Source organism: Sturnus vulgaris, chromosome 1 (genome assembly GCF_052056855.1).
Source record: "Sturnus vulgaris isolate bStuVul1 chromosome 1, bStuVul1.hap1, whole genome shotgun sequence".
Taxonomy (NCBI): Eukaryota; Metazoa; Chordata; class Aves; order Passeriformes; family Sturnidae; genus Sturnus; species Sturnus vulgaris.
In genome coordinates, this window is record NC_142243.1 from 97,148,230 (window position 1) to 97,176,187 (window position 27,958).

A 27,958-nucleotide genomic window follows, 5' to 3' on the forward strand; every position below is an offset into this window, starting at 1 on the left:
AATTATACAGGCATGATAGCATAGGCATGACTCTTTCTTAATATTCAGCCAAATCCTTTGCAATAGGGAAATAAGTGGCATAAATTATGCTGTTGCCATTGGGCTCTGGGACTGCACTCATGGTCCAGTGAAGTTTTAAGTTCAACAAGAGTTACAAGTTACTACCAACTCTAACAGATTTGGAAAAAACCCAAGCACGTTTAAGAACTTTCCTCTCATGAGGCTTCTGTCCTTCCAGTTTTCCAGTTTATTGTAACCTTGTAGGTTATTTCAATTTGGGTCAGAAAAGTAGTGTCCTCCAGAAGTGATGTTAGTCTGTGGCTTCATCCTGAAGGTGACATGTGAGGGTGACACACAAACCACACATGGTGTGTGTGGTTTCCCCATGGGAAGGATCTACCATGTTTCATTGCAGATTTAAACCTCACAACTGACAGGCATCACAAAACCTCTTACCATTTGATGCATGTTACATAAAAGGCTACTATGTGCAGTCTGCCAGCCTGTGGCAGATGGCTTTCTGTACATAACACATAAACTTTGATGTTACTGAATTTCTGTAATTGCCCTTTTATTTCTGCACAAATACACTGTCATCCATCCAGTATTTTATATGCACAAAGCACAATGTTCACCAAAATAATGGCTTCACACATACAAAGTGACCATCAGAAACACTTAGTAGCTGCACTCTGAGAGCACTGAGGGGAGGTTTTTAAAGAGATGCTTGTTCCTATCCTAGGAGAGTGAGCAGGACAGTGTTTCATGAGAGCAGAAGAACAGCAACCTCTCTTCTGAGCAGCTCATCTGCTGGTAGGCAGAGTAATTGCTAAGGGGACCCACAAGAGGCAGCAGCAAGGGAACATCACAAAGGAGGTGGTGGAGTGAGGAGGCCCCCGTGCAAATCCCACTCTCCAGTCTGGCTGCACGGTGCCTCAGCTCCCCACCACTCCCACAGCAGCACAGAGCACACTTCTACGAGGAGCAGCAGGCAAATATTTCAAAGAAACACAACCACAAGCACTTTCTCGGCTATGGGTTAATTTTCAGCCCGAGACACAAAGCTAGTTCAGATTTCTGGATTTTCCCATCCTTGTTCACATCGCAGTGGTTGAGCAGGATCTGGCGGAACTTGTCCAGGTCCACCCCGCTAATGCTGGGCTGCAGGCAAAGAGAAAAAGAGTGCTGAGATAGAAAATGGCTCTGGATTTCCCCAGCTTGTAAAGCAGCCCACCATGCAGCAACTGGGAATCTACCCAAGGAAGAATGGCCAAAAGGCCCACATCATCTCATATGTCGTGGGGAAGTAAACACAAGGTGAGGAGAGAGTGCCCTTCAATAGGAAAAGGTGCATGGAATTGCAAGTGACCGTATAGAAATGCACCATGACTTTTGTGCTCATCAGTATCTGATCCATATAAAAGAAAACTTCAGAAAGTTGTGCAATGCAGATCTCTGCTCTACCAAACCTGTCCTTTCTTCTGGTTTCCTCTCTCAAACTGCTGTGCAAGGACTAATGTGACATTTCTGTCAGCATAATCCTATTTTACAGGCTAGACACATTTTACAGGCTACACAGTCTCTGTATGCTCCTAGTGCTGTACTGCCTGCTCTGCTTCCCATTCTCAGTAGGGGATCAAATTCACATGCACAGCTTGTGATGTCCAAGGGCAATGCTGATGAAGGCCCTTAGGCAAAGTACAAATTTCTCTCCTTTACACACACTCACACAGAGCACAAATCCAGCCTCCTGCCCATCCCCACACCCTTCCCTGCACACTACATGGCCAGAACACACACACACACATACACAGACACAGCCATCAGCACGCAGCTGCTATTCTCTGCTCTCTCCTAAATGGACATGGCAGCACAGATATCCCTGTGCCAGGTCACACTGTGGGAAAATGCAACAGCTCAGGCTCAGAGGAAACTAAAGATCACATTCTGTTTGGGTCAAAAGCCCTGTCTTGGACTGTGTCTGGAAACTCAAGATAATCCAATGAAGACAGACTCTTCTATCCATCAGGAGCTGAAGAGACACACCGGTAGAGTATTCTTGATTGCAGAAAGACCTCAAGTAATTTTCAGTTGTAGCCCTGAGATGAACTAATGAACCATGAGGTCATTCTGGGGAGAACCACATCCACAAGGAAAACAGAAGAAAGAAATTGTGATGACCCGTCCATATTACGTCATGCTGTAACATCTGCCTAATCTGAAGTATGAACTAGAATGGACCTTTCAAAAATAGAGTTGCTGAGGGAAGCTGTAATAATTTGTGATGTAGAATTTCTGTGATACAGTGAAATGCTCTACAGTATATATACTGAAATGATGACATTCCCTTCTGCTGATGATCAAACTAAAATTTGAGTCTATGTTCTTACTACTGTCTCTGTGTACATAGCCTTTCCTTTCCAAAAGCACTGATCTTTAAGAAATACAGAATATTAACAGAGCCATGAAGATACCTTGACCAGTTCCATCATGTCCTTGACAAACCCATCCACTTCTGGGCCTTCAAGTGCTCCTGTTTTACTCTGAAAGAAGGAATAAACATCAAAACTCTTCAATGAGTCAAAACCACTACAGTGGTTACTGGTCAGTACCACCACCTGGTCACCACGCTTTGTAGCATAAAGTTCACAGAATCATGAAATGGTTTGGGTTGGAAGGGACATTAAAGATCATCCAATTCCAACCTTTCCACCATGGCCAGGGACACCTTCCACTAGCCCAGACTGCTCAGTGCCCCCATCCAACCTGGCCTTGAACATTTCCAGGGTTGGGAAATCCACAGTTTCTCTGGGCAAACCTGTTCCAGTGCTTCACTACCCTCACGGTAAAGAATTTCTTCTTAATATCTAATATCTATGATCCCTTTGTTTTTCCCAAATGACCTCTTCCCACCAAATGGGAGCAATGCCTCCCACCACCCTGAGTGAGTTGTGTGACAGAAGCAGCACTGAATTGCTGATGTCTAACAGGCAGTTAAACGGTTGTGTCTGTCCTGAGCCAGACTCCCTGAACAGCCATGGGTTCGGTGTCAGAAGAGGGTTTATTTTTCAGCGTGGTGGTGATGCAGGTCCTGAACTGCCAGAGACTGCCTCCCTTGCATCTCCTGCAGGAAAACTGTTAATGAATGCAGCAGCACTGGCTGTGGCAATGGAGAAAGTCAAAACGGGTCCTTGACACAAGACCTCTGAGCATTGCTCCTCTCTGTCCCTACTTTATCCCTCCCAGTCTGGAATCTGGGCTCATGGGCCATGGGCTTGGGCTGCCACCCCTCAGTGACTCCAGCAGCACTCAGCAGGAGGAAGAAGTCTCAGCAGCACATGCTAAATCTGTCATTTACAAACCACGAGGGAATGAACTGACTCATGGGACTCACAACGTCGTAGTGTGCAAAGATCTTCTCAAAATCTCGCCTCCTTTCTTCTTGGCTGCAAGCCTGCATACAGAGAGGACAAACAAATGAAAAATAAAAGTAAAATTTTCAAGCTTAGGCCCAGGCCATCTTAGCTGAGAGAGATAGGATCAATGTATCAAAAATTAGTGCTACTTACATCCATCTTAAATTGTAGAAGGAAATTTTCCTGGAGTGCCAGAATCCTGAATGGAGAGATTTAAATTATGATCTTTTTGCTTTATCATCTGCACATGAACTATTCTGAGCTCTCCTTGTTTGCAAAGCAAAGGGATGTTAGATTAAAGGCATATAAAAGAGAAAATTGCCTGTGGGGTTATTTACAGAGGGCAGTTGTGGGAACACATGCTTTCCTCCCTGTCTGATGGGGCATAGAGGGTGCCCTTTGGTTCACCACAGACATGGCTATTAGCACCATTGCTTCTCCCAGAGCATTTCTGATGATCCTGCACAACAGAGCGTATCAGCTTCCGAAGCAGGAGCTACCAGACAATCATTCCTTGTAACTGGATTGCTGTGCTGCATTAAAGAAAGTGATTTATGGCTCTCTCTTGGAGGGAGATTTGGTAGTTGTAAAAGTAGAGGACAAAGTAATCCTGGCCTATGCACCAAGACTGCCAGAATTCCTCTCTTCATCTCCTAAAGCCTGTCAAGCACTGATAAACTCTTTTCTCTCTCCAACTGCTCTGCTAACCCTGAGGTTTTTAGAGCCCATGGCACAGGGCATGCTGAGCTGTGTCCGTACACGGACGGATTTGGAGTCTGACAAATGTTCTCAGATGGGAGGAGAGCCTCAGATGGCCTGGTTCCCAAAAGGGAACTGTATTTAAGAGAAAATTGTAACAGCAACGTCCTTTAGATATTCTTCATCCTGCCTCAGATTCTCCTCATATATTCATGGTCAAAGGGAACTGCTATATGCACTGCAGTTCTTCGTGCTGGCATTTGTCAGGATCTGAAGCAGAGAGTAACACTGGCAAACCAGCACCTCTGTCCCCTCATCCTCTAAACTGGTCTTTTAAGACTGTATCTGCTTATTTAAAGTCCCATCCACATATGCACATAGTTTTCCAGAGAGAGGCATACTCTCTATGCCTAGGCACTGAAAATTATCTCAAAGCCTCTGAGGTATCAAGGACGGAAAAGAGACAGAGGCCCATGGCTGAGTCCTCAGCTTCATTCACAGGCATCTTACCTTGGCTCTTCAAATTCTTTCCTACTGCCACTGTCAGACTCTTTTGTGGTGGCACTTTAATTATTCAAAATGCAGTAAAAATTATTTGCAATCCCTGCTGCACATAATGATGAAAAATAAATGCATGTCTGTGACCCTGTTGAAAGGATTGACATCCTTTTTTTGAAGAAACAGAGCCACTGGTTGCTTTGCCACCTCCTGGGAAGCACCTCACATTATACCAGAGCACACTGATGTTGTACAGAGAGATCCTGGCATTGCTCTATGACTGGCTATAGATTCTCAGATTATTGCAATGGGGACCATGCATTGGAGAGGTGGGATCCTCTCCAGAGCAGTTCTAACACAAAAGGAGGTAGAATTCAACTGCACATCCCTAGAGGGAGAGCATCACCTTGCGTGGATCTACCATTGTGAGCTGAAACACCCCATCAACATTATTAAATCCTACCTTGCCAGGTCATTCAGGTCCAGTCGTCCATCTTTGTTTTTGTCAAAGATTTTCATCTATAAATCAAGAAGACAGAGATATAATAGATGGGCCATGAGGAGAACACGCATATAAAAAAGTCAATAGATATTTTGCTCTGCCCTGTGCTCTTCCCTCTGCTTGCTCAGGATGCCTGCCCAAACCCTGGGCAGCATGGCATCCTGTGCTAGCACCAAGTGCAAGGGTGGCACAAGGGAGTAGCAAAACTCACCAGCTTTCTGGCAGCAACAACCCAAAGCAATCAAATACCAGTACCGCTCCCTGGTACTGGGCATAATGCAGGGATAAATTTTACATGGGGATAAAGCAGGTCTGCAGAAAAGACCTTCAGAAACTAAATACTGACATGGCCCTGAAAAAAAAAAAAAGCCAGAAAAAGGGGGACATTTCTAAGCACTTCCATCTGGACTCCATCCTTATCTTTGACTGTTGCTGTGGCTTCTGAGAAGCTGAGGTGCAAATGCCACCTTCTAATCAGCACTCAGGTCAGGATTTTACACCACTAAAGCTGTGGGGCTTGCTTGGCTCAAGGCCTGCTGCTAGAATGCATTAAAACTTGGAAGAAGGTTCAGGCTGTCAACATCAAGAGGTTAAACGTGAATTCAAAACTTTTCCTTTTCTTTTCCTGATTAGCATCATTTTGATGAGACATCACACAAAAAAGGAAAAATTATTTATTTGTTATATTTGGTTCTGTATTTCTCTTCAAGGCACAAAAAAGGGTCTGTTACAAAGAAAGGGGTGGGGGGGATGTTTAATAACTTGCAAACCTAAAAAACTCATGGCTCAAAGTTCTAGAAAAAAATATATTCCACATTGGTTGGGGGAGGGAAGATGAACATTTTACTATGAAAGACTACCTTTCTTTGTCAAATACTCAGTTAAGGAATATGCATTAATCTTACCTTGATAGATCATATTTGCTTGTTTAGTGGTTGTGCAGAGTAATTGGCTCACTACAGATCTTTTGTGTATTGCACAGCTGCTGGGGAAGGCCTGGACTAGCCTCTGTCTGTCAAAGCTCAGAGGGACAGGATTATCCCCTATGACACAGCCTGAACTTCCCAGCAGTGGAGTCAGGGCAGAGCCTAATAATCATATAAGAAAAGGTAGCATCTGGAGAGCTGCCATTTCTCAGGGAGATTTTGCCTGTTTTGTCAGTGCTACCTCTTCCCTGCCCATTGCTCAAGGGGAGCAAGGACAGTAAGTCCATGGTAACCCTTTACTGTACCTCGTTTAGACTGAGACTCTGCAACAGACTCTATACCATTAATTATTCTGAGTATTTTACACTTGAGAGGTTTGGGTGGAATTTTTGAAGAGACATTTGGTATGGGCTCACTTTTCCTCCCACTGAAAGACAGCATGAAAGTCCTGTGAATGATTGAAGGCCCGTATTGAGATATTTGGAAAAACGGTATCATGAGAGCCATGTGGGTGTTCAGTGACAAAAAGAAAGGTATTTTCCCATTTAACTGGCCTCTGCCAAACACATGCTCTGTGCAGAGCCACTAAATGACAGAGGAAAGATTTCTGAATCTCCCTTTGCTCTAGAGCTGGAGAGACAAATAAAGCTGCCATGCCATCCTGAGGACTTCTATCTGGTTGCATCAGTTCAGGTTGTTCCCTTCCAGCTGATCTGCATGCTGCTTCCTGCCCCATTAGACCTCCCACAGAAGTATGGAACTTTTCCTTGGTCTCTGCTGGAGCAGCAGTGGCACAAGTCTAGAGGAAGGGATGGGAGCAGAAGCTGTCTTTGCTGGTGCCATCAAGGGGAGAAATATCCTTGCAATGACAGCCTCCCACTGCCATTAGAGAGATAAACTTGAGCCTTCAGTTCTTGGCTGATAAAGGAGTTATTCTGCAGGTCATAGAAAATTATTAATGTTCTTTCTAGAAATGAATACGCCCAGATAAGATATTAAAAGCCTCTCTCCAAATGGAACATCAATGCCTAACCTGGTTTTGTCTGTTGTTTGAGGAGAGAGAGAAATACCCCTACTGCTTCACTTTTGCACACTCTCCCCCACAGGTGACTTTGCTACATCCACCTTACATCATTGGTCTAAAATACACTGCCTAAAGGAACCTTATGGAGACAACCTCTATTTAGATGGATAAAGAAAGTACCAGCATGTGGGTGGTGGGAATACCATAATCCTTGGGCTCTAGAGTAACTTCAGTGCTTCTGAAAATGTCACCCTAAATCCCTTGGTTTTGGCCACCAAGGGGCATTCGTTATCCACCTGGTCTGCAGGAACTCACCACAAAGCAGTGCAGCTGGTGTGGTGAGAGAGGACAACATTTGCTGGGAAAGGACAGTTTTTGGTGGGCAACACAGGGCCCAGCTCTCAGGAACTCTGCTGCCAGGTCAGGGCAGCTCTGGCTGAAGGCACTGGTCTTTGGTTCATACAAAAGTACAGTATCCTTACCAAAACACACTAAAACTTACTGCCTTTAGCAGTCTTTGTACTTCACTTGGATTCTCCTACATGTTTCTGAGCTATTGAAAGTGTGTTTGATTTTCTCCCATTTCTGCTGCATCTCAGAATTACTGTCTTGAGACTAAAATTCAGTGCTTCAGCCTAGACTTCAAATTCGGATATGTTCTTCTCTCTGTGATGCCTCAGAAACCAAACACTGAGTTTCTGGGAGAAGTTCAACCCTGTGATCACAATGTCCTGATCTCCATACAAGCTTATGGTGCCAGGACAGGTACAGGTGGTTTCCTGTCCAAGAGCCAGACTTGGGGCACAATTTTCATTTTACATAGGCTTGTCTGGGACAAGTCTCATGTTTCTTTTCCAGTGAAACATCTTCAGCCTCATGTCCTATTCCAGGGAATAAATAAATAAGCATCTCAGCATGGCTGTCCTTGTCTTGGGACTCCATGTGTCCTTCTTGCCCTGCATCTGCTCTACTTTGTGGGTGCAGCATATTTTCATGGTTTCAGAAGCTGCAAATAACCTGGAGGCTGAAGAGTTTTGTGCACTCTTAATGAAACAGACTAGATTAGAGACGGTGGTTTAGATGTGAAAGGCTTTCTGCTTCATTATCAATTTTGTGAGCATATGGTTTTCAATCCTACCCATTTCTGACCCCTTAATAATATTCCTGCAGCAGCACAGATCCCATTAAAACACATTTAATAGGGAGGTAATAAACTCCTTGGTGGATTGCTTAATGGAAGGGAACATTCTTCTCTTGCACTCTATCTTTCAGCTTGATATTAAACTTTTGGTGACTGACCATGTCTACTTACAGCTAACCAGCTTCCCTCCCTGACCTCCTTCACTCAGCTCTGTAAGAGAGAACCTTTGTGTTTTCCATTTGTTTGGCCTTTTTCTGCCACAACTACCCTAAATACAATTTTCAAACATATGCAATATTTTGATCATCCATACCAGTCAACAGAAAGAAAAAAAGTCTGTCTGGAAAAGCTAGGCCAAGCTAATTCTTGCCCAGTGACTAAGACATGAAAGATGGAAGACATGTAGGGAAGAAAGGCTGGTGTTCACTGAATTAGTTCAGGTACCACAGCTAATAAGATAGACCTAATCCTGTTACTGGGACAAGTGGAGCTCATGCATACACACTACATGGCAATCGTGTGCTGCATTACTAGGGGAACAGCCTAGGGAAATGTTTTTAAATTAAACTTTCAAATTTTAAGCATGTGAGTGTTTGATCTGACATGCTAATTGTGTGCATGTGTACACAAAGAATGACAGAGGGTACCCATCCTATATGACAAAGCATACATCATGGGAGAAGCAGATAATTGAAATGGTTATGAGGTTTAAATTTTTGCCTTCACACACCATCTTGATATGTTAAATTTGATGGCTTTTCAGTTTACACTCTTGAAAGGTATATTTACGCTGCCAGGCTGATATGAAACATCTCAATGTGGTTAAGGACAAGGTCTGGCATGTTTAAATAGCACTCAATTTTACTAAAAGCTCTGTTGCATCTAGCAGTATGTTTTATAAAACGATGCATTTCCTTTACAGTCAAGTTACCCCATGTTTTAAAGTGTTTGCACAAATTAATTCACTGACATTTTAATGGCAGTGCACCAAGGGCACACCCTCTGTTTGTTTGAATGTACTCTGAGGCACACTGAGACAGACAGAGAATATGTAAGAGCTTGGTTTGCAAATAGAAGTTGTTATGTCTCCATTTTTTAAAATACAAAATCAAAACTGCCATCGGCTTTTAATTCGGCAAATGAAATATCTCTGCTTTTTCAGTACAGTATTGTAAAGACCACTGAAACACCACAGTATGACAAACACACACATTCTTTGAAGAGCAATATAAATCTGAATTATTTTCCATGACAGAGATAAGGAAAGAAGTAAACAACCAAAATAAATAGTTCTGTGATTAGCAGATTCACGAAAGCCTGCTTTTATACCTTCTCTGGTTCTCTTTCTTTGTGTGTAATAAAGTGGGACACTGAGAGAGTCAGTTTAACTTGACCTCTTACTCTCACAAATGTATTTTAATATATATCATGGGCACCTATGCCCAACAGCTGAAACAAAAGTTGGCCAGGGAGTACAGAGGTTATTGAGACTATAAAGACTGGCATCAGCCCAAGCTGCAGGACTGCCTATGGACTCTTTCTTTAGGCAAGGATGGGGTCACAAAGGCATTTACAGTGTGGCAGGAGGGCCCAGTGGCCAGCAAGTTACCTTCAGGACAAAAGCTCAGTGTTCTGCCCAGCCAGACCATTTGTGTCACATAGACAAGTTCTTTAGCATAGAATTTCTAAGAGTGTTTTGATTCCTAAGAGACCAAGGCATTATCTGTTGAGGTGTTCAAAAGCCTGCAGGCTCCTGAGTTCTGTTGGTTTTGATCTCTAGAAATGAAGTTTGAGCTTAAATAGGATTTTCTTCTGTGTCCCTTCTCAAATTAATGCCAGAGGTGACAGCACCACTGGCATTAAATTGAGAAGGGACACAGGAAGCGGATTTGTGTTCATCAACTGTGTGGGTCCTCTCAGTCACCTGTGAGAGAGGCCAGCATGGATCACTACCAGGAGTAGGGATGAGCAAAGACTGCAGTTTAGGAACCAATCTTGTAGGCTACACTCTACTCCTATGGTATTTTTAGAGCTTTGGGATGTTTTCTCGGTGTGTTCATAAACATAACAAATTCTGTTTAGGCTTTTTTTTCAAAACAATAAATATTTCTCTTTCCATTATTACACCTTTTGTTTGGTGGGCATAAGAGAATTTGTTAACAAAGATATGCTAGCTTGACTAGTAAGATGCTAAGGGTTTAAATCACCTGAATTTTCTGTGCTCTGGCTTTTAATTACCCACATGAGTACATTGGCATCAACACTGAGCACATATAGACTTTCATAGCCATGGAACTGACCACATTGAAACTCTGGCATTATCCTTTTAGAGGGGACAGGCAGCAGCCACAAAAGCACCAGAAATCCCCCCAATGTACAATAAAAGTAGACCACAGTGCATGCTCGTGGACATAATCATCCTCAGGGAGAAGACAATCTCTCTCTCTTTGCACTGAGAAGACGAGGAGCCCTCAGCTGCAGGCTTGTGCACTCAGGACACATAGCTCAGTGCCCAGAAGAATCTTTGCAAATAACCCCAGCAAAACCCTGGTGTCATTACAGCTGGGAAAAATATCTATTCTGACTTCTCTGGGGTTAAGATTTCATCCTCAGTCATCACCATCTACAAGCTTTCAAATACTGTAGTTCATGATCAATACTTGTTATTAGTCACTGCACTTATATTATTGCCTCTCTAGAATATTAACCTCTTCTGGGCCAAGATGGCATGCTGGCTGGACAAGAACAATTCTTTGCATTTTACTGAAATATAATAATGCTCAGATTAAAGGAACTTTTTATGCTCCATCTGACATTATTAACATAAATCAATGAAAAAAGTGAATGTCAGTGTTGCATGTGTGACTGTTTCAGCAGAATATACAACTTAAATTGCTGAAGTTTGACTCAGAAACGAGCTTTCCCTGCAGGCAGCTTGTACACATTGGGATTATAGGCTAGAAGCAACATGCTGCTATCTGGGAAGATATGGACTATCAGACACCATATCTTAAATCTAGTTTATATCCTAGCATTTACAATATTATGCTCAAGTACACAGCTGTGTGCATGCACAGGTAGGGAATCTGTTACTCATAAAAAAATGTTGTCAAATGCATATGTGAGATGGGTATTTCTGAGCTGAAACTTCACCAGGACCCAGAAACCTACTAACAGCTTGACCTCAAGGGTTCAAAGGAGGTGTGAAGGATTGGAAAAAGTTGTTCTATTGTCATTATCCAGAGTGTCCTCATCACGAAGCATCAAGGGAGCCAGTCTTTATTTCTCCAGTTTGTGTTAATTCAGGAAGGCAGAAAATTCTCTCCATGCTATTTAAACCCTCCATCCATTTTCAGTTATGCTCACTCTGTCTCCCAAAGCACACACTGCAGGAACCCTGGAGCCTCTTCTCAGGAGGCTCAGAGCAATACCAGGCTTCACTTCAACCTCCAAGCACTTGCTTCCTGCCAACAGCTCTTGGTTGGTGCCCATGCAAAGGCAACAAACCTACAGATTGTTTTCAAAGACTCAGAACTGCAAGTAGGTGCATGTAAAAAATTATTAACACACACTTAATGACTATTAATACAAATATGTATGCATGTAGGCATGGAAAAAAAACCCCAAGAACAGTGCCTACAAAGGGGCTTCCTCAGCACAGCATCGTCACTTCAATTCCCCCATGAAGAGTCTTGAGAACTCAAATGTTCTTCTGTGATTTTTCCCCAATGACTTTAGTGCTCTTTAAGATTTGATTTAGCAGAGTCCCAGAGTCTGTGCAATGCCAATGTGTTCACTACTTGTCTTTATAGGAGTTCATCACTTGTTCATCAAATCCCTGATCTATATAAGTGTTCTCTGAAGAAAGGATGTCAAGGTCACAAGGAAACAGAATAGCCTCTTAAGAAGCGGCTGCTAAGCAACCTGATAAAGTGATGTTCCTTTCCAGAGATGACCAATCTCTTCCAAAAGAAATACTCTTTCCCTCTTCTCAGCACTTTTTTTAATGTGGTATGAGATCATTCATAGCAGCAAAAGAGGCAAGAATTTAGCATGCTCTGGTTGGTTGATATGATATCTGCTCACACTGCTCACAAACTGCAAATACCCAGCACAGAACCATAAAATGCTGCCTTTTTTTTTTTTTTTCCCTCAAGCCTGGGCTAAATTCTTTAAAGTGACAGTTTTTGCCTTTTGTCCTTTATCTCCAAAAAGCCCTAGGGTCCACTCAGGATATCAGTAGCTGCTTAAGATGTGTGCAGCCAGCTGTGCTGGTACAGAAAAAAGGGCAGAGATCTGTATATTCCTGTGAATATAGATGGGTTTGCAGCTTATTTCAACTGAATAATAATTACATTGGCCCTTGAAAGCTTTGAGCTGGATAGATGGGCCACCCTGTGAGACCCTGTAGTTGTGTGCAGCAGAAACAGGTCCTGCTCCCAAGGACTTTGTGCTCTAAAAAGATAAAAGGGTGGGAGCAAAGAAATAGGGGAGAGAAATATATGTCCAATCTTCAGAAAAGGAATTGCTGCTTCTGGTTGTCAAAGATATAACAGAAAGCCTGTTGTCAGGAAAAAAATGGATGGGCACTGACCCATTTATCCTAAACAGTGGTGATGGTGGCAGAGTCCAGTGGGAGTGAGACTCTGCACTCCAGCAGCTCCTCACTCCATGTGGGAAAGAAGACAGAGGAAATGAAGGGTTACCATTACCCTAGGCCTTGACATCAAACCTTTGAGTCACTTTTTCCCTCTTTAATCTAGCCCTGCAAATGAAAGGTTTAATCTTTCCTCCCTCCTTGGAATTTTGCCTTCTTACTTCAGATTACTTCCTATGCAATAATTTGTGGAGTGTATCTGATGCTATAGGATGCTGCCCATGTGGATAATTTGCTGTTACGTGCAGAATTCATATCCTCTATTCTCTTCCAGGGTATCATAGGTTAAGATTATGCCTGTGGTAATTTCACACCCTGCCTTAGCTTTTGGGATCAGATGTGCTTATAAACTCCCTGATCTTCAGCTTAGAGAAAAGAATTGCAAGGAAAAAAAATAATCATCTTCCATATTCTCATTTTTTAATAACCATTAACATCCCTGATTTTGGCATTTCAGCTTGGCAAGCATTTGTCCTCAGGAGCCAGATTTGCATTTCAGATTATAGATTTCCCTAGATATACAAAGCATCCCTTTTCCCAGATCAAATCTTATCTTCTAACATAGAGATTAAACTGCCTCTCTGGAGATACAAAGCCCTTCTACAAGAAACCATAGGAATAGAAACCAGACCTCCTGGCACACAGCCCTGGGCTGCATCGATACCTAGCTGTGCTGGGGTAGTGGAATCGCAGATCTTTCTTGGGAAATTAAAGGGAAGGGAAAGGAGTTGGAGGAAATGAACCACCCACTGTCTACAAGTTTCAGATCGCCTGTTCCCCAGCACCTGATCAGAGATTAAGCACTGGGGATGGAAACCTTAATGGAGCAGAATGAAAGATATTTGCTACCAGAAAATACTACCAGACAGATTTTTGTCTTAGCTGTAACCTCTAGGCTTTTTGTTTTCAAACTCTGCCAGATGGAAAATAATTTCTGCAGCTGGCATTCTTCTCACTTCACTATCTTACAAATATGAAAAACAAAATATACGCTCTTCTGTAACAGTACAATTTCTCACATTGCTCTAAAGGGTCACATTTCTAGGCACACACACATCACATATATAACATGGTATTGCAAAATACGTGGGCAGCTCCTTGTTTGCTTGCATACCAAGCTGGTTTTTAGGTACAAACACAGATTTTGTGCCAAGAAATGAGGCAGTCCCATCTGAAAACTATTTAGAAAATTGCAGTGATAGATGTCTGCTAGTAGAATTCCAATTATACCCTTGAGAATGACATCCAGAAATGAGATTTTTTTTTTCCCCTTCTTTTCTTGTTTTTAAATGTTTAGATATAATAAGCTCCTCTGAAATTCAGGTGACTGATGCTAAACGCATACCAAATACTATGTTGTTGATTGCAGTATAAAAGCTGTATTGTGGTAAGCCAGGTGTAGAATTGAAACTTTCAACCTCTTAGTCTTTCAGGGAAGCAACAGGGAGCCAGCAAGGCTTGCTGGGCTTTGCAGAGCAGAAAAGCCAGATACCTGCATGTCTTGGGAGCAAAAGGGTTTGGTAGGAGGAAGAGAGGGAAGGAGGAAGTGAATGGGCTGGATATCTGACTGAACCTAACATATCCTGAAGAAGGATGCACCTCACCTATATTTAAAGGGGTTTAGAGCTCAGCCTGCTTTGGTGTAAAGTTGAGCTCTTTTCTCATAGGAAAGAGTTCAACTCTCAGCAAAACTATTTGAAATGCATTCACAGCTGATGTCCAGTGCAAAGAACTGTCATCAGCAGTGTGTGCTAACTCCCCTCCAGGGATCTCTGACACATAACTTTTAAGAGGGGTTTTATGGCCCTACAGGCATTGAGCCTAAAGGAGATTTTAGGCTGTACTCTGATCTAAACAACATTAATTCTATCCTTTCTTACCATAGTATCAGTATATTCTTCCAGCTTTACTTCAGTTACCATCTTGTTATGCTGCAAAAAGAGATCTCGCAGGAAATCCTGTAGTAAGAAAAGAGAGAAATTTTACTCTCTAGAGTAAATTCAAGAAATAACAGCAGGAAATTAAATTCAAATTCAGCAGGGTTACACAAATCTAGTTTCACATTCCTGGTTAGTACTAGTGTCTTCAGTTTGACAAAATTCAAATTTTTTTAGCTGAAACATGGGGTTTTTTTAAATTTGAAAGTAATTAAATTTCACCAGAATAGGCATACTGGAATGAGTCCTAATAGATTCATGAAAGAAGCAAAAGATAACATGAGTCCTGAAATACATGCTAATTATCTCAAATCAAAATATTTGCCATTCAGTAAAACACTCAAGCCTCCTCTTACATCTTTGCTGGGACACAGGCTGAAGCCACACACTGAGACTTCAGCACATGATGTACAGCCCAGGCAAAGTGTTAAGAGTTACAGTTTCTGAACAGGCTCTTGCCTCAATAGCCTGAGCTTTAATGAGAAATCAGTGTTCGGAAAACCTGCACGTTCAGGAAGAGATTGTGAAGAAATCCCCTTAATAAAACACAATGGCTTTGGCTCTGTTCAGCTGGGAGAAGCACATATGCAAAGCCAAGGTGAGGCAGTGCTCGTGGGGCTCACTGGATGCCTCATGTTACCAAGACAACTGAGGTCATGGGACAAGGCTAGGGGGAAGCAGGACATTGAAGGCAACAGCAAACCATCCTCCCTCCTGCAGGGCCCCTGAGACCATGCCAGAAGGCACAAGTCCTTAAATTTGCTATGAACAACCCAGAAATGCCATTTGTCAATCACACACAAAGACAGCAAATTGGTAAAGCTGATGGAAGAGCTCCCATTGACATCAGTGAACTGTAGGTCAAGCCCAAAGATATTTGTTAGAATAACTTACTTTGAGTTCACCAGCTGAAATAAATCCACTGCTGTCAGCATCGTAACTGCGCCAGATCTGAATGGGGATAGATTGATGTGAGCACATAAATATTGCGGTTACTCACGATAGATTGTAAAGATTCAAAGCAGAACTTCCATAATGAGCAAGTTGTTGCATTAGCCAACATTTAATTAATTGTAGATGAAATAAAATAAACTTTTCGCACAATAGCTCTTACTCACACTTGGATGCTATACTTGCTACATGCTGCTATCACATGTGTAATGCAGAGACACTATAACAGGAAGACAATACTAAGAAATTGTATTTTGCATTTCTTGCCTAATTTGTACATGTAGCTTTCTTTTATTGTTCTGAGTCAAGGCCATACACAACAGGCCATTGATCTGCAGAAGCCCCCAGCTTGTATGTGAAATAAAAGTAACTGCATGAAGTCTTGGAAAAATTGAAACTCCATGTTGGGATACTTTGGGGCAGAGATCAGAGGAAGAATGGGCAAAGTTCTGTTGACTCAACTTATGGAGGTTTCCTGTCCATGCCCTAACAGTTTCAGGATAAATTGGTGTTTAAAATGTGCCTGCTCTGCTGTCTTGGTCTATACTGTACTGCAGGTGAGGAGGTGCAGGGGAGAATTGATGAGTGGAGATGTTTTGTCTGTAGTGGCATGACTGATAGGTGGCTGAGAGTGCTTGTGAAATGTAATGAGTTCTCTGGGTACCCTTGGTCCAGTCCTAGACACCACACCTCTGTTTTGCTGGTGTAAATAATGTAAAACCTTCTCTACCTGAACAAGTCAGAACGTGTTTTGCTTCCACAATACCCATCTATTTCCCAAGCTGTGCTTTACAGAGGACAGAAGGGCTGGTGTTGAAGAGGCTGGTAGTGTGCAAAGGGGAGGAGGCAGTGTAGAGATACAGACCCGCATGAATTCCACACTGTTGTCCAAGGGAGTTTCCCGTCGGAAAAGCAGTAGGAAGTTCTCATCATCCGGCAAGATCATATTCGCAAGCTGGATAAAAAACATTTTAAAAATTCCCCACAACAAAAAACAAACTCACACCATGAAAGTAAAGAAAAAGCTTGGGTAGCTGCTGTCCCAGTATGTGAAATATAGGTTTGACATGTTTCTCCCTTGGAAATAAACTCCAGACCAAAGGATCTGGCCAATGTAATACTCTGTGAGTCACCTCCTCTGCACCCAGGCTTTACTCCCAAGTCTGCTACAGGTCTTAATCACAGAATGGTTTGGGTTGGAATGGACCTTTAAAGGTCATCCAATCCAACTCCCCTGCAATAGGCAGGCACATCTTCAACTAGATCAGGTTGTTCAGAACCCTGTCCAGCCTGACCTTTGATGTTTCTAGGGATGGGGCATCAACCAAATCCCTAGGCAACCCCTCTGAGTCCTTCACCACCCTCATTAAAAAAAAGTCTTCCTTAATCTGCTCTTAATCTACCCCCTTTCAGTTTAAAACCATTACCCCTTTTTCTATTCCTACAGACCCTATAAAAAGTCTGTTCTAATTCTCCATCCTTCTATAAAAGAAATCCTGGGCTAGGGTTGGGCAGAGATACCTCCTGGATTTGCAAACGTCCATCTGTGGTGACATCGTAGACAGACATGAATTGCTCCTTCATCCTCTGAACTTCTTCTTCTGTGATGGTACTCTGCCATGGGGAAAACAACAAGTGCATAAAAATTGCTGAGGGCACCAAATGACTCTCCTGGAAGAAATCTCTCCTCACTCACAGATAATCACCAGGATCATTGCATTCTTACAGTTGGGGGTAATACTTTTAAAAGCCCATAGACAAACCATTGTGAAAAAATTGTGGTTTTTTGGAAAAAAAGTCCTACGCATATCTTTGCAGCTACTAAGCTTTGGTTGGAAGATCAGTGTTTGGAAACCCCAAAATATTTCAGTGACGCTTCCTTAGCCAACTGCTCCTATTAAATCACTGGGGTTTGGTTTTGCTCAAGTGTGTGTTACAGCAGTTTCCATCCTGCTTGTTTTCAGCTTGTGCTTTCCAGGAAGATATCCTTATCCTTGAATGACATCTCTGCAGTTCATTACATCATCAGCCTTGAAAGGTGTCAGTGGAGCTAGATTGTTGCTTATTATTGCCTGTTAGCTGATTTAAGACCTGGCACCAAGCCCTGTAAGTGTTTGTGGGCTAATAGCACAGAATTTCAAGCAATTGACATACTCTTTGTATCTGCTCAACCCCGTAATCGATTTATACATAGTGAGGAATTCTCCAGACTTGTCAGGTTATGTGTTTTGACAGGCGTTGCTGTGACAGGTGAAATGCAATGCTTAGGTTCATCAGGCACAGTTTCTTTAGGGAAACCATGAGAGTACCCACTCTGACTGGACTACACAAAATACAATTTCCTCACCATGTGAAAAGGTCATATGAGCATCCTGGCTTCTCTCCCAGTAGTGTGGGAGGGGAGGGAAGGAAAGGAGAAGGATAATCCACACTGGATTGTGGCATACCTTTGTAGAACTTTTTACAAGACAATAAATTAACTTCTTCCCAATCCCTGAATAAAAGTCCTTCAAAGTTTTTATCATGTTTATAACCAGGTAGATGTGGGACTACAGCTATTCCTTCCTGGGTCTACTATAACACAGTTTCTCATTCTTTCCAGCTGCTATTGAAGCTCCATTAGGTTGTACACTCCCTTTTTTATTACTGTGACACAAGACCATGAGTGACTTTCCCAAATTTACCCAGTGCACAGCACCACGCAGTGCAGCCCTTGGGGTGCATCCTTGCTGTGTAACATCAAAGGTGGCAGCTCCCAGTTTGGTGATGAAACACCAAGCAGTGATCCCACTGGGATGCACCCAAGGTGGAAGGCCCCAGGAATGGCTGAGTGAGTCCCAGGGCATGGCTGCAGGATTCCCCATTCTCATGGTGGTGTCCAGAAAGTCCTACAGGCTTGGGTATTGAGGGCACACGACATCACTGAACACACACTTCTGTTTTCTTTCCCCTTGGCATTATAACTCACCCTCATGCTGTTTAAATTGCCTTCTGACAGCACCTTGATACTTTGAGACACCTCCCAGGAGTAAGGCGAACCTATCAGTTGCTAACTTCAATAGGTTTGCAGAGTAGTCTGAAATGATCCTCCTCCAAGCCCAGCAGGATGCGTTATTTCCAAAATGATAATTCATAGCTGATATTTGAAAAGTGTGCTGTGCAATTCAAACTACTCATTTGTTAAAATGCTTATTGCTCTACTTGGTGTCAGCTATTAACCACAACTTCACTGAGCTTTCTGTGGCAGGGACACTGTTATCTGCATAAAAATAGGACAGCCTCCTTCTTTTTATAAACGGATTTAAACTATGGGATACATCAAGTAAATGCCTGGAATACTTACAATATTTAAACAGCTCCAAAAGCTTTTAGTCCAAGGGGTTACAGTAGATTTTTCAATTTGGACCATCTTTCTCTCTTCATAAATATTCTACTTATGAAACACAACTGGTAAGAGTTCTACCAAAACCCAGCCTTTACTCACAAAGAGTAAAATAATAAAACACAAACTGGCTTTCCCAAGACGTATGTTGAAGACAAAATTACTTCAATATTAAAAATGTTTACGCTAAGAATAATTCACATTATGTTATGACCATTAGGTTTCAAAGAGGACCCTTCTCTTGACCAAAAAACCCCCAGAAGCCTGAAAAAACCTCAACAGATCAAATAAGACATTCCAAATCGAAACTAAGGTTGGGAGACCTGGTTTTCAAGATCGACCTATTGGTGGTGCAAACAAGTAGCTTGCTCTATTTTCCTTTTTATTCCAAAAACATTTAAAAGGCTGGAAAACCCCCATACTCTACCTGATCTGTTCCCCTTGACCAAGCAAGGCCAATGATCTGAAGGCTCACCTCACGCCATTAGCAAGGAGGCTGGGGCTGCGCAAATTGGGAGGGGACACAGCCAGGACAGCTGACTCCAGCTGACCCAAAAGATACACCATACCATATGGCATGGTGCTCAGTATATAGAGAGGGGGAAGAAGGAGAAAAGGAAGGTGTTTGTCTTCTGAAGTCAGCATGGTTGAACACTGCTTTCCTGGACATGGCTGAACAGCTGCCTGCCCATGGGAAGTGGTGAATGAATTCTTTGTTTTGCCTTGGCTTGTGCCCTTGTGTTTTGCTTTACCTACTAAAACATCTTTATCTCAACCCATGAGTTTTCTCACTTTACTTTTCTGATTCCCTCTCCCATTTCACTGGGGAGTGAGTGAGTGGCTGTGTAGGGCTGCCTGATGGGTTAAATAATGATATAACAAATAGTAGCACACAAAAACGTGCCTCTTATAAGATGGAACAGAAGGAAATGGCAGCAAGTAAACGTCTGTAGTTGGGCACATCTTTCTTTACCAGAAAATTCTGTCTTGATTGTGTTGCCTGTCTCAAGCAACAGATCCTTAACCAGTTTCAAAGGTTTGCAAAGCTTTCCCTTTTGTGAGGGGTTAAGTGAATGCTGTTGCATCCTTTTCAGTCACTCTGTACAGAGAAGCTTTTCTTGAAATTTCTTGTTTTCCCTGGTGCATGCACCTCCCTGAGTTTGTGGATGATGTGTGATTTCCAAGGGCTGCTGCATGTTCTCACTGCACCAGGAAAGAGACCTCTACTACTTACCATGAGGAGAAGGCCATGCCATTTTTATTCTCATAAAAGAACACAATTTAAAAATATTGCTGTGACTTTGTTAACATACTTTTCAGGGTTAACAAGTAAATTTCTTACTACAGATGTTCTTCCACAGAGTTTTACAGAGAAAAGCTTCTGTGCTTCAAGTTGCTATAACAAATTAATTTGCTGCTTTCTCCTTTCCATGTCCAGTCTGTCTTCTGTTTTGTGAAAACCTTTTAGAAGTATTTGTAGCATCACAAAGGTAATTTGTTTTTTAATAATGTTTGTAATCACAGAAAGGGCATGATCACATATTTTTTAAATTTCTACAGCATTTAATTTCTTTTTCATGGCTGGTTATGATTGTTTGGAAACCTGGCTGTAATCTGTCTTCTTTGTTAATCCATTCCTTTTATATTGTTGCACTCTTTGCCTCATGCTGACTAATTCAATTTTTGCTCCTTAAGGGATTCATGTGCTTGGCAGAATTTTGCCCTGATGAAAACACAACTATGAGTCACTTGGTTTGGGGGGGCAAAAAGTAAATGTATGGAGCACTGAAGAGCCTTTCCAATTTGATGAAATGGGATGTCTCATTTAATTCCTGTTGGTCAAGAAAATCCTGTAATAAATTGACTAATTTTTCCTTCTTGACATGATTTTAGAAGCTAGCTGCTATATTGATTAGGGTATAAAAAAGAATGAAACTACATTTAAGTGATGATTATACGCTGTTTCTTGAAAAAAACGTAGAGAATTTTTGGAAAATGCTGGCTTGAACATGTGTCTTCTAGTGTTTCAGCCAAATATGATAGAAAGGCCAAGGGTCCCACAGATATCAAGTTCCTACAAGATCTATGAAAATAAATTGTGTCTGCCAAGGAGAATTGGAAAACAAAATCAACAACTATTATTGTGCCAAAAGCTACACAGTACAGATATGAGGCCAGCAAGAACCAGATGAGAGACATCAGTAATGTACACTTTGACTTTAGAAGAAGAACCTTTCATTTTTGGGCCAGACATTTCTTCATTGTAAAAACTAACTTCATGAATTACTTTGTTACCCTCATGCAGTTGTAGGTTGGATTGCCTGCATAATTCTGGGATATCACCCTACATCTCCAGGGCCAATTCCTCCTTTGAGCCGATCTTGCTCATTTAACTTCAGTGCTATCACTTGAGAATTTGCCCCCGTACTTTGGTTAGGATTTTTGATTAGGATTTACTGTACTCCTGCATGCCACAATAGATGAGCACTTACCCTGTCATCCTGCATTGCGTTTTTGGTTCCTTTTTTACCTTTCATCAGCACAAATGTAGGAAAGCTTTTTTTCTGTAGTAGACACCAGCATCCAACAAAGGCTACTGCAGCTTTCCCTCTGCCATCATGGTTTTGTGGTTAGGTTTTCGACAGGTTCTTTATTCTGTCTTCTCTGCTAGGCTGAAAGTTGTTTGATATGTGTTTGGGTGATGAAAACATATTGTGTCATTTTTATCATGAGTATGTTGAGCTTGCATTAAGAAACACCTCAAGGCTTCCATGCCTTAATGTGGAGGGACAGGATTAGGAGCTGGCCAGGGTAATTAAAGCTGATGAAAGCCACATCTAAAGAAAGAACTCTATTTGGCAATAATAAGAATGATAGAATGGTTTGGGTTGAAAGGAACCTCAAAGATCATCCAGTTTCAACATCTTCCCATAGACCAGGCTGCTCAAAGTCCCATCCAACCTGAACAATTCCAGGGATGGGGCATCCACAGCTTCTTTGGACAACCTGTTCCAGGGCATCTCCACCCTGACAGGAAAGAATTCCTTCCTAGTATTTAAAGAGCCAGGATTGCCTGGGGGTTAGAATTCTGAAATATCTGGAATTGAATGCAAGCTGATTGCTCTGTGCTGGGGTCTTCTTGCTGTTCACCTGCTGGTCACCATTGACCTTAGGTCTCTTGAGGTGGTAAAGCACAGGGGAAGTCTGCCTTGGATGGCTTTGAGGCTAGCTGATATTTTGGCCATTAAACTTTGTTTGACTAGCTGTTGCATTCCTGACCATGTTAAATTATACACATTATTTAGACAATGCAGTGTGCAAGGTGAGGATGAAGTGCAAGAGAAGCTGGAGGGTGCTTCTATTCTTTGGAAGTAAAAAGCAAAGACAAATCCTTAATGGCTGATCAAAGTGAGCTCCAGAGGATTAACTTCAGTCCTTTCCAGTCGTAATTGGTTTTCAGGCAGAAGGGATTTAAACAAGGCTAATACCTGTCTTGTCTGACCAAATTTATACTTCAACAATTGTTGTGGTCTCCTACACACTTACAGTTAGGTGAAGGCAGCCATTCTTTCTTTATCTGAAAGTTTTCTATCTAATTTGAATACAATTTAAGCAAAGTGAAATACCTTTCTGAGAATGCCCAATGGCAATGTGCATTTCTCTCTATATCTACTCAGATATTATTTGTTTTATGGAAACTTTCCGTAATCCAGCCCCAAAATTTATAGCCATTCCTCTATAAAACTCTTATCTAATTATTATGAGAATATACATAGAGCTTCATTAAAACAATAGAAAATGGCAAGCAAGGAAGATCCTAAGTGATCTTGACACAGAAAGATGTACAGGAATATAAGACAGAAATGCAGGAGCTATAGTTCTTGTTATAATAAAGTTATTTCTTTGATGCTGAAAGAAACTGTCCTTTCCACTGAGCTTTCACCTCAGTATAAAAACTTTTAGAAAGTGCATGGAAAGAGGTGCCACAATGTAGAAGAAAGAGGTTTATGAAAGAGCAGAAGAGAGCCCAGGCAGCTCATGGCAGCCATGAAGTAGCAGGTTGGAAGGTGGAGGCTCAAATGGTCAGAGAGAAGTCACAGCAGTGATAAGAGAAACAAGTGGATAATGCCAGCAACTTGAAAATGTAATGCTGGCATGAGGATGAATTACACACACCTGGAAACTGGAGGGCTTTTCTTAGGACTGGGAGAATAGAATAGAATAGAATAGAATAGAATAGAATAGAATAGAATAGAATAGAATAGAATAGAATAGAATAGAATATTCCAGTTGGAAAAGACTTACAACAACCATCTAGTCTAGTTGTCTGACCACTTTGGGACTGGACAGAAGTTAAAGTGTGATGTCAAGTGCATTGTCCACATACCTCCAGCAATCACTCATTGCTGGAGGAGAAGGGACAGGAAGCAGCATCTGGGATTTGGTTGGTTTACTACAGGTCTGCATTTGTGGCAAAGTTTTCCCTTTCCCTCCACAATTGTTGATGGTTCAATAAATACAATGAATTGGCCTCCACCACTGGATGTTATTTCAAGGTTCTTTGCTCGCTCAGAGTTGTCAGGAAGAGCTGTGTCTCTCAGCTTCCCAACAGGCTCATTTTTGCATTGTTTTCCCAGCTGCTCCCATCCCCTGGCATTTAGTATCAGCTGGGGATGCTAGAGTAACTGGGAAGAAAAACAGAGCTGAAGGACCACAGTGGTCATTAAGAAAAATAACAGCTTAGGGAACGCAGGCTGAAAAAATATAATTATGAAGCCATTCTCTATTCAAGCAGAGACAACTTCTAGTGCTGATAACATTATTTATCACTTGTGTAGCACTCACTTCAGACACAGTCACTAATTAATCCTAGTGACACATCTGTAAGTTGTGCCAGTTCTTTAACTGTGCAAGGAAACAAAGATGTTAAGAACCCAAAGGAATAAAGGTCAAGATGAGTGGTACAGCAGAGAGATGCTCAGTCCCAGCTTACTGCTTTTATCACAGAAGACACTTTCTGTAGGACAGCAAAACCAACGCAGACAGGACCCTTTACCCCTCCTGCCATAATCAAGCCTGTACAATATAAATCATGTGAAAAAGAAAAAAATAGCTCAATGTTGTTAGACAAACTCACTGTACAAAGGTAGTAAAGACCTTTGTTTAACTTGGTGCTCAAATGCCCCGGGGGAGTGGGCAGAGGACTGCTCTCAGCCTCCCAGGACAAAGCTCCCCTTGGGTTTTCTGCCACAAAGACAGCCTGCTCTGCCTGCACCCTGCCATGTAGTTTTATCCCTAATATTACCAGAGCGGAAATACTGCCAAAAATAGGCAAGAAGACTTGAGGGAAAAAACCAAAAGCACTTGAGAATCTGTCTGAGCACCCTGAAAGTTAGTGAGCACTGTCTTCCAGAATTAGCCTATTTCTTCTATTTAATAGTAGGAGAGGGAGTTGGTTCTTTCTCTAGTCAATCTGTGTTAAACTATTTCTTTTAATGGCAAAACTCAGATAGCAGAAGCAAAGGAGATGCAAACTGGATCAGGGTGCCGAGCTAAGCTGGAGTCATCCAAGCAGGGACTTCTAACAAGTGATAAAACTAATACTGACTTCCTCAAGCGGGATGTTCATTGCTAGAACACTCTCATTTTCCGAGTTCAGTGTGCTGATAAATGACACAAGGTAATAAAGTTCACACTGGTATCAGCAAGACCACAAAAACCACTGTTACACACAGGGTTTGCTACTCAGCTGGTGTGATGCTGTCCCAGACCTCATGTGAGGGATGCACAAGGGCAGCAATGAGCTAGAGTGAGGCTTGGAGTTTCTCTTGACTCACATCCTCAGGAAGCTGCCTGAGATCAGGAAGCATGAGATCTCTGGTTAACCCTGGATTTTATCACCAGCAGCAAACTCCAGAGAGTCCCACTTGGAGGTCTGACTGCAGCACAGAGCTCTGCAGCCTCATTTTAAACACCTCCTTCAACATCTCATGTTAGCTGTCACTGAGTTTGTTTGAGCATGCTTTGTGCTGCTGTTTCAATACCCCAAGACTAGCAGCTCCCAATTTCATCTTTTGTTCCTGGGTAAACAAACATGAACTCGCTGATTTCTCTTTAAATCAGCTTTTCTGTGTCCTTAAACATTCTTATTGCTGACTCTCTTGATTCGTTTGAAGCCTTTTTATGTGCTTATCTGTTCATCTAACCATCCGTACTCTGAAAGACATTTCTGCAGGAACTGCCAATATTTCAATCCAAAATCACTTGCAAATTAAATAAAAATATGCTTGAAAAAATTACGCACAGATTCTATTTTTTTAATTGTAACCCTAGAGATCCAAGAATACTAATTGGCTTGAAAGTACGATTTTGATTTTACACTTGATACTCATGATTTTATGTCTTTTATCAGCTACCTTTTCTGTCTTTGTTAATTACTTTTTGCTTAAAGGAATTGTTTCATCTCTGGTTTTTGGCACATCCTTTCCTTCCATTTGGAAGATGCTTCCTCCTTTTTCTACCTAGGCAGACTCTGTGTAGTGAAAATATTACTATATCATTTGTATACTTCTGAGTGCTGGTCTAAGTGGCAGGGTTTCTCCTTCACTGATGGTGACACTCAAAGGCAAGGTGTGACCTGGAGCCAAGGAAAGCAGCCTCTGTAAATTGTAGTGCAACTTCTGTTTGTACGGAAATGCAGACGATAAGAGAGGGAAAATGCAGCCAAAACCAGGAAAGAAAACCAGGGGAGAAGCCCAGAAACCCTGTAGAGACAGGTCTGGATCTTAGAAGCAACAGAATTTACTCTCATTTGGCTTTTAGCCATTTGTGGCAATATAGACATAAGCCTTCTTCCTAAGCACCATTTAAAATTAATGACAGTATATTTGTTAAAAATTGACCTGGGAAGGAAACCTGCCATATTAACAACACTAATCAACACAGGCTTGAACAAATAAACCATGAACATTGCCCTCGAGCTCAGCCAGCCAAGCTATGTCCCGGTGCTTTTTTACTTGTTTCTACTCAACAACAGTAAATTACTTTCTCTCCACACTGCCAACCAGCCCCTTCCAGCAGCTGTTGGGCTGGAAACAACTGATCAAACTGCTCAGCTCACTTAAATACCACCCTGTTGCCAAGAGAAAAGCTCTTTACCTCGGGATTGCTAAGGAAGTCGATAGTCAGGGAACAACAAACACAAACCATCTCTCAGCATAACTTTTCTGCTTGCACCTGATGTGCAACTAAAGTGGCACAGTACTTACTTCTGGTCCCAGTTTCTCCAGAAGATGATGAAAAAAATCGTCAAGCTCCTTCCCTTCTATGTAACCATTGTCTAAATAAAAAGCAAATAAATTAATGGTCAGGGGTACTGCCCGAGTTCCAGGAACAGAGTCATGGGTGGCAGCACGCAGGTAGCCCAAGGCTTCAGGCTCAGAATCTCAGCTGCCTGCCCACTCAGGGGAGCCCCATGATTCCCAGTTCCATCTGTTCACTTCTGTGTGAGGGCTGGGCACAGCTGCGGCACTCCCTTCAGAGTTTTTCTTACAGAAAACTTTTCAGAAACAAAAATAACCCCCCAAACTGGGACCAAAAGAGACAGCAGCAGACAAAACACGGAAGTGACGAAAAGGCAAAACTTGGGGAGTGAAAAGGGGGATTTACAGCTGTGCTATTCATGGCGAGGGGGAAGAAGGGGGGCTTGAAAACACCTGCGGGACCTCGTGAGGGTAAAGCTTGGACATGTCGGCCCCATGTGCAGCATCCCAGGCACCCACACACACATACACACACTCCGAGGGGCACCCACCCACACACACACACCCTGAGGGGCACCCACTCCCTGCACAGACCGAGCCCTACCCGGCACCCACACACCCTCAGCCGGCTCCCCCCATGTGTCCCCACTTGCCGTCGGTGTCGAAGCGCCGCCAGGCCCCGAGGAAGGCGGCGGCGTCCAGGCGCCCGTCGGCGCCGCTCTCCATGGTGCTGCTGCTCTCGGCCCCGGGCCCCAGCCTCCCCTCACTCGGCGGCACAGCCTCTGCCCCGGCCCCGCCGCCGGGCCCGGCTTTCAAGGCGGCGGCCCCGCCCCGGGGGCGGCCCCAAGGGGGTCGCCGAGGGGAGTCTCCCCCTTCCCGGGGCTCGTCCCACCGACCTCCCGGCCGCCCGGATCCCTCGGGGCTGTGCTCGGGCACGGGTTTAGGCGGGACTGGGCTCAGCCGTCGAGGTGCGCTGGAGCAGCCGGAGCGCGCAGCCCCCTCTTCGGAAGAGCCGCTCGCAAACGACCTTTAAAGTTTCAAACCCCCCGAACGAAGGCAGAAGTGCTGGAGGGAAATGTGAGGCTTCAGAGTAGAGGAGTTTAAGGGGAGGAAAAGGAGTTTTCTAAAGCTTGTAACTCTCCTCCTCGGTTTGTGAAAGCAGAGTAGCAGCAGGCATAGTTGTCTCCCCTTCTCATCCCTCACCGCCATGAAAAGCCAGAGGACTGAGACGGACAGAAACCTGCATCGTCTTCCTCCTTTGTCAACCTTCTCCTCCTTCCTTTCTTCCTTCCTTAGATGTAGTACTAATCAAATCGACAAACCGTGGGGTTTAAGGTCTCTGTGCTGATAGAGCATTATATTCATGATGGCCCTGCTTGGGAGTAGATTTGATTTGAATGTCTCTTGTGTATTCACCTGCAGTGATTTCAGGCACCTGGGACTGAGCTAGTCTCCATGTGCCCTCCCAGAATCGTTATCATCTCCTTTGAGACCCTTACAGACAGTTTTTTCTAGGTTGCCTTTGATTCAATAGATACATATTTCAATTTTATTCGCATAATG

At 42.8% G+C, this 27,958-nt stretch overlaps 1 protein-coding gene across 1 annotated transcript; it reads right to left on the reverse strand.

Annotated features, from left to right (window-relative positions):
* Positions 1-550: 550 nt before the first annotated feature.
* SCGN (secretagogin, EF-hand calcium binding protein) lies at positions 551-27,179 on the reverse strand. The gene is made up of 11 exons (XM_088172230.1): positions 27,049-27,179; positions 26,402-26,472; positions 17,273-17,365; positions 16,617-16,706; positions 15,695-15,751; positions 14,744-14,821; positions 5,077-5,132; positions 3,570-3,615; positions 3,395-3,454; positions 2,475-2,543; positions 551-1,161 (listed from the first exon to the last, which is right to left on the reverse strand). The coding sequence occupies exons 1-11, from the start codon at positions 27,119-27,121 to the stop codon at positions 1,033-1,035; spliced, it is 822 nt and encodes a 273-aa protein (XP_088028356.1). The 5' UTR covers positions 27,122-27,179; the 3' UTR covers positions 551-1,032.
* Between the last annotated feature and the right edge of the window lie 779 nt (positions 27,180-27,958).

Coding starts and splice junctions, on each gene's coding strand:
- SCGN (XM_088172230.1), bottom strand. CDS start 27,121: ATGGAGAGCGGCGCCGACGGGCGCCTGGACGCCGCCGCCTTCCTCGGG. Junction 5,133..14,743: donor AAGAATATACTGATACTATG/GTAAGAAAGGAT, acceptor CTTGATTTATAG/ATGAAAATCTTTGACAAAAA. Junction 3,455..3,569: donor TTCTACAATTTAAGATGGAT/GTAAGTAGCACT, acceptor CTCTGTATGCAG/GCTTGCAGCCAAGAAGAAAG.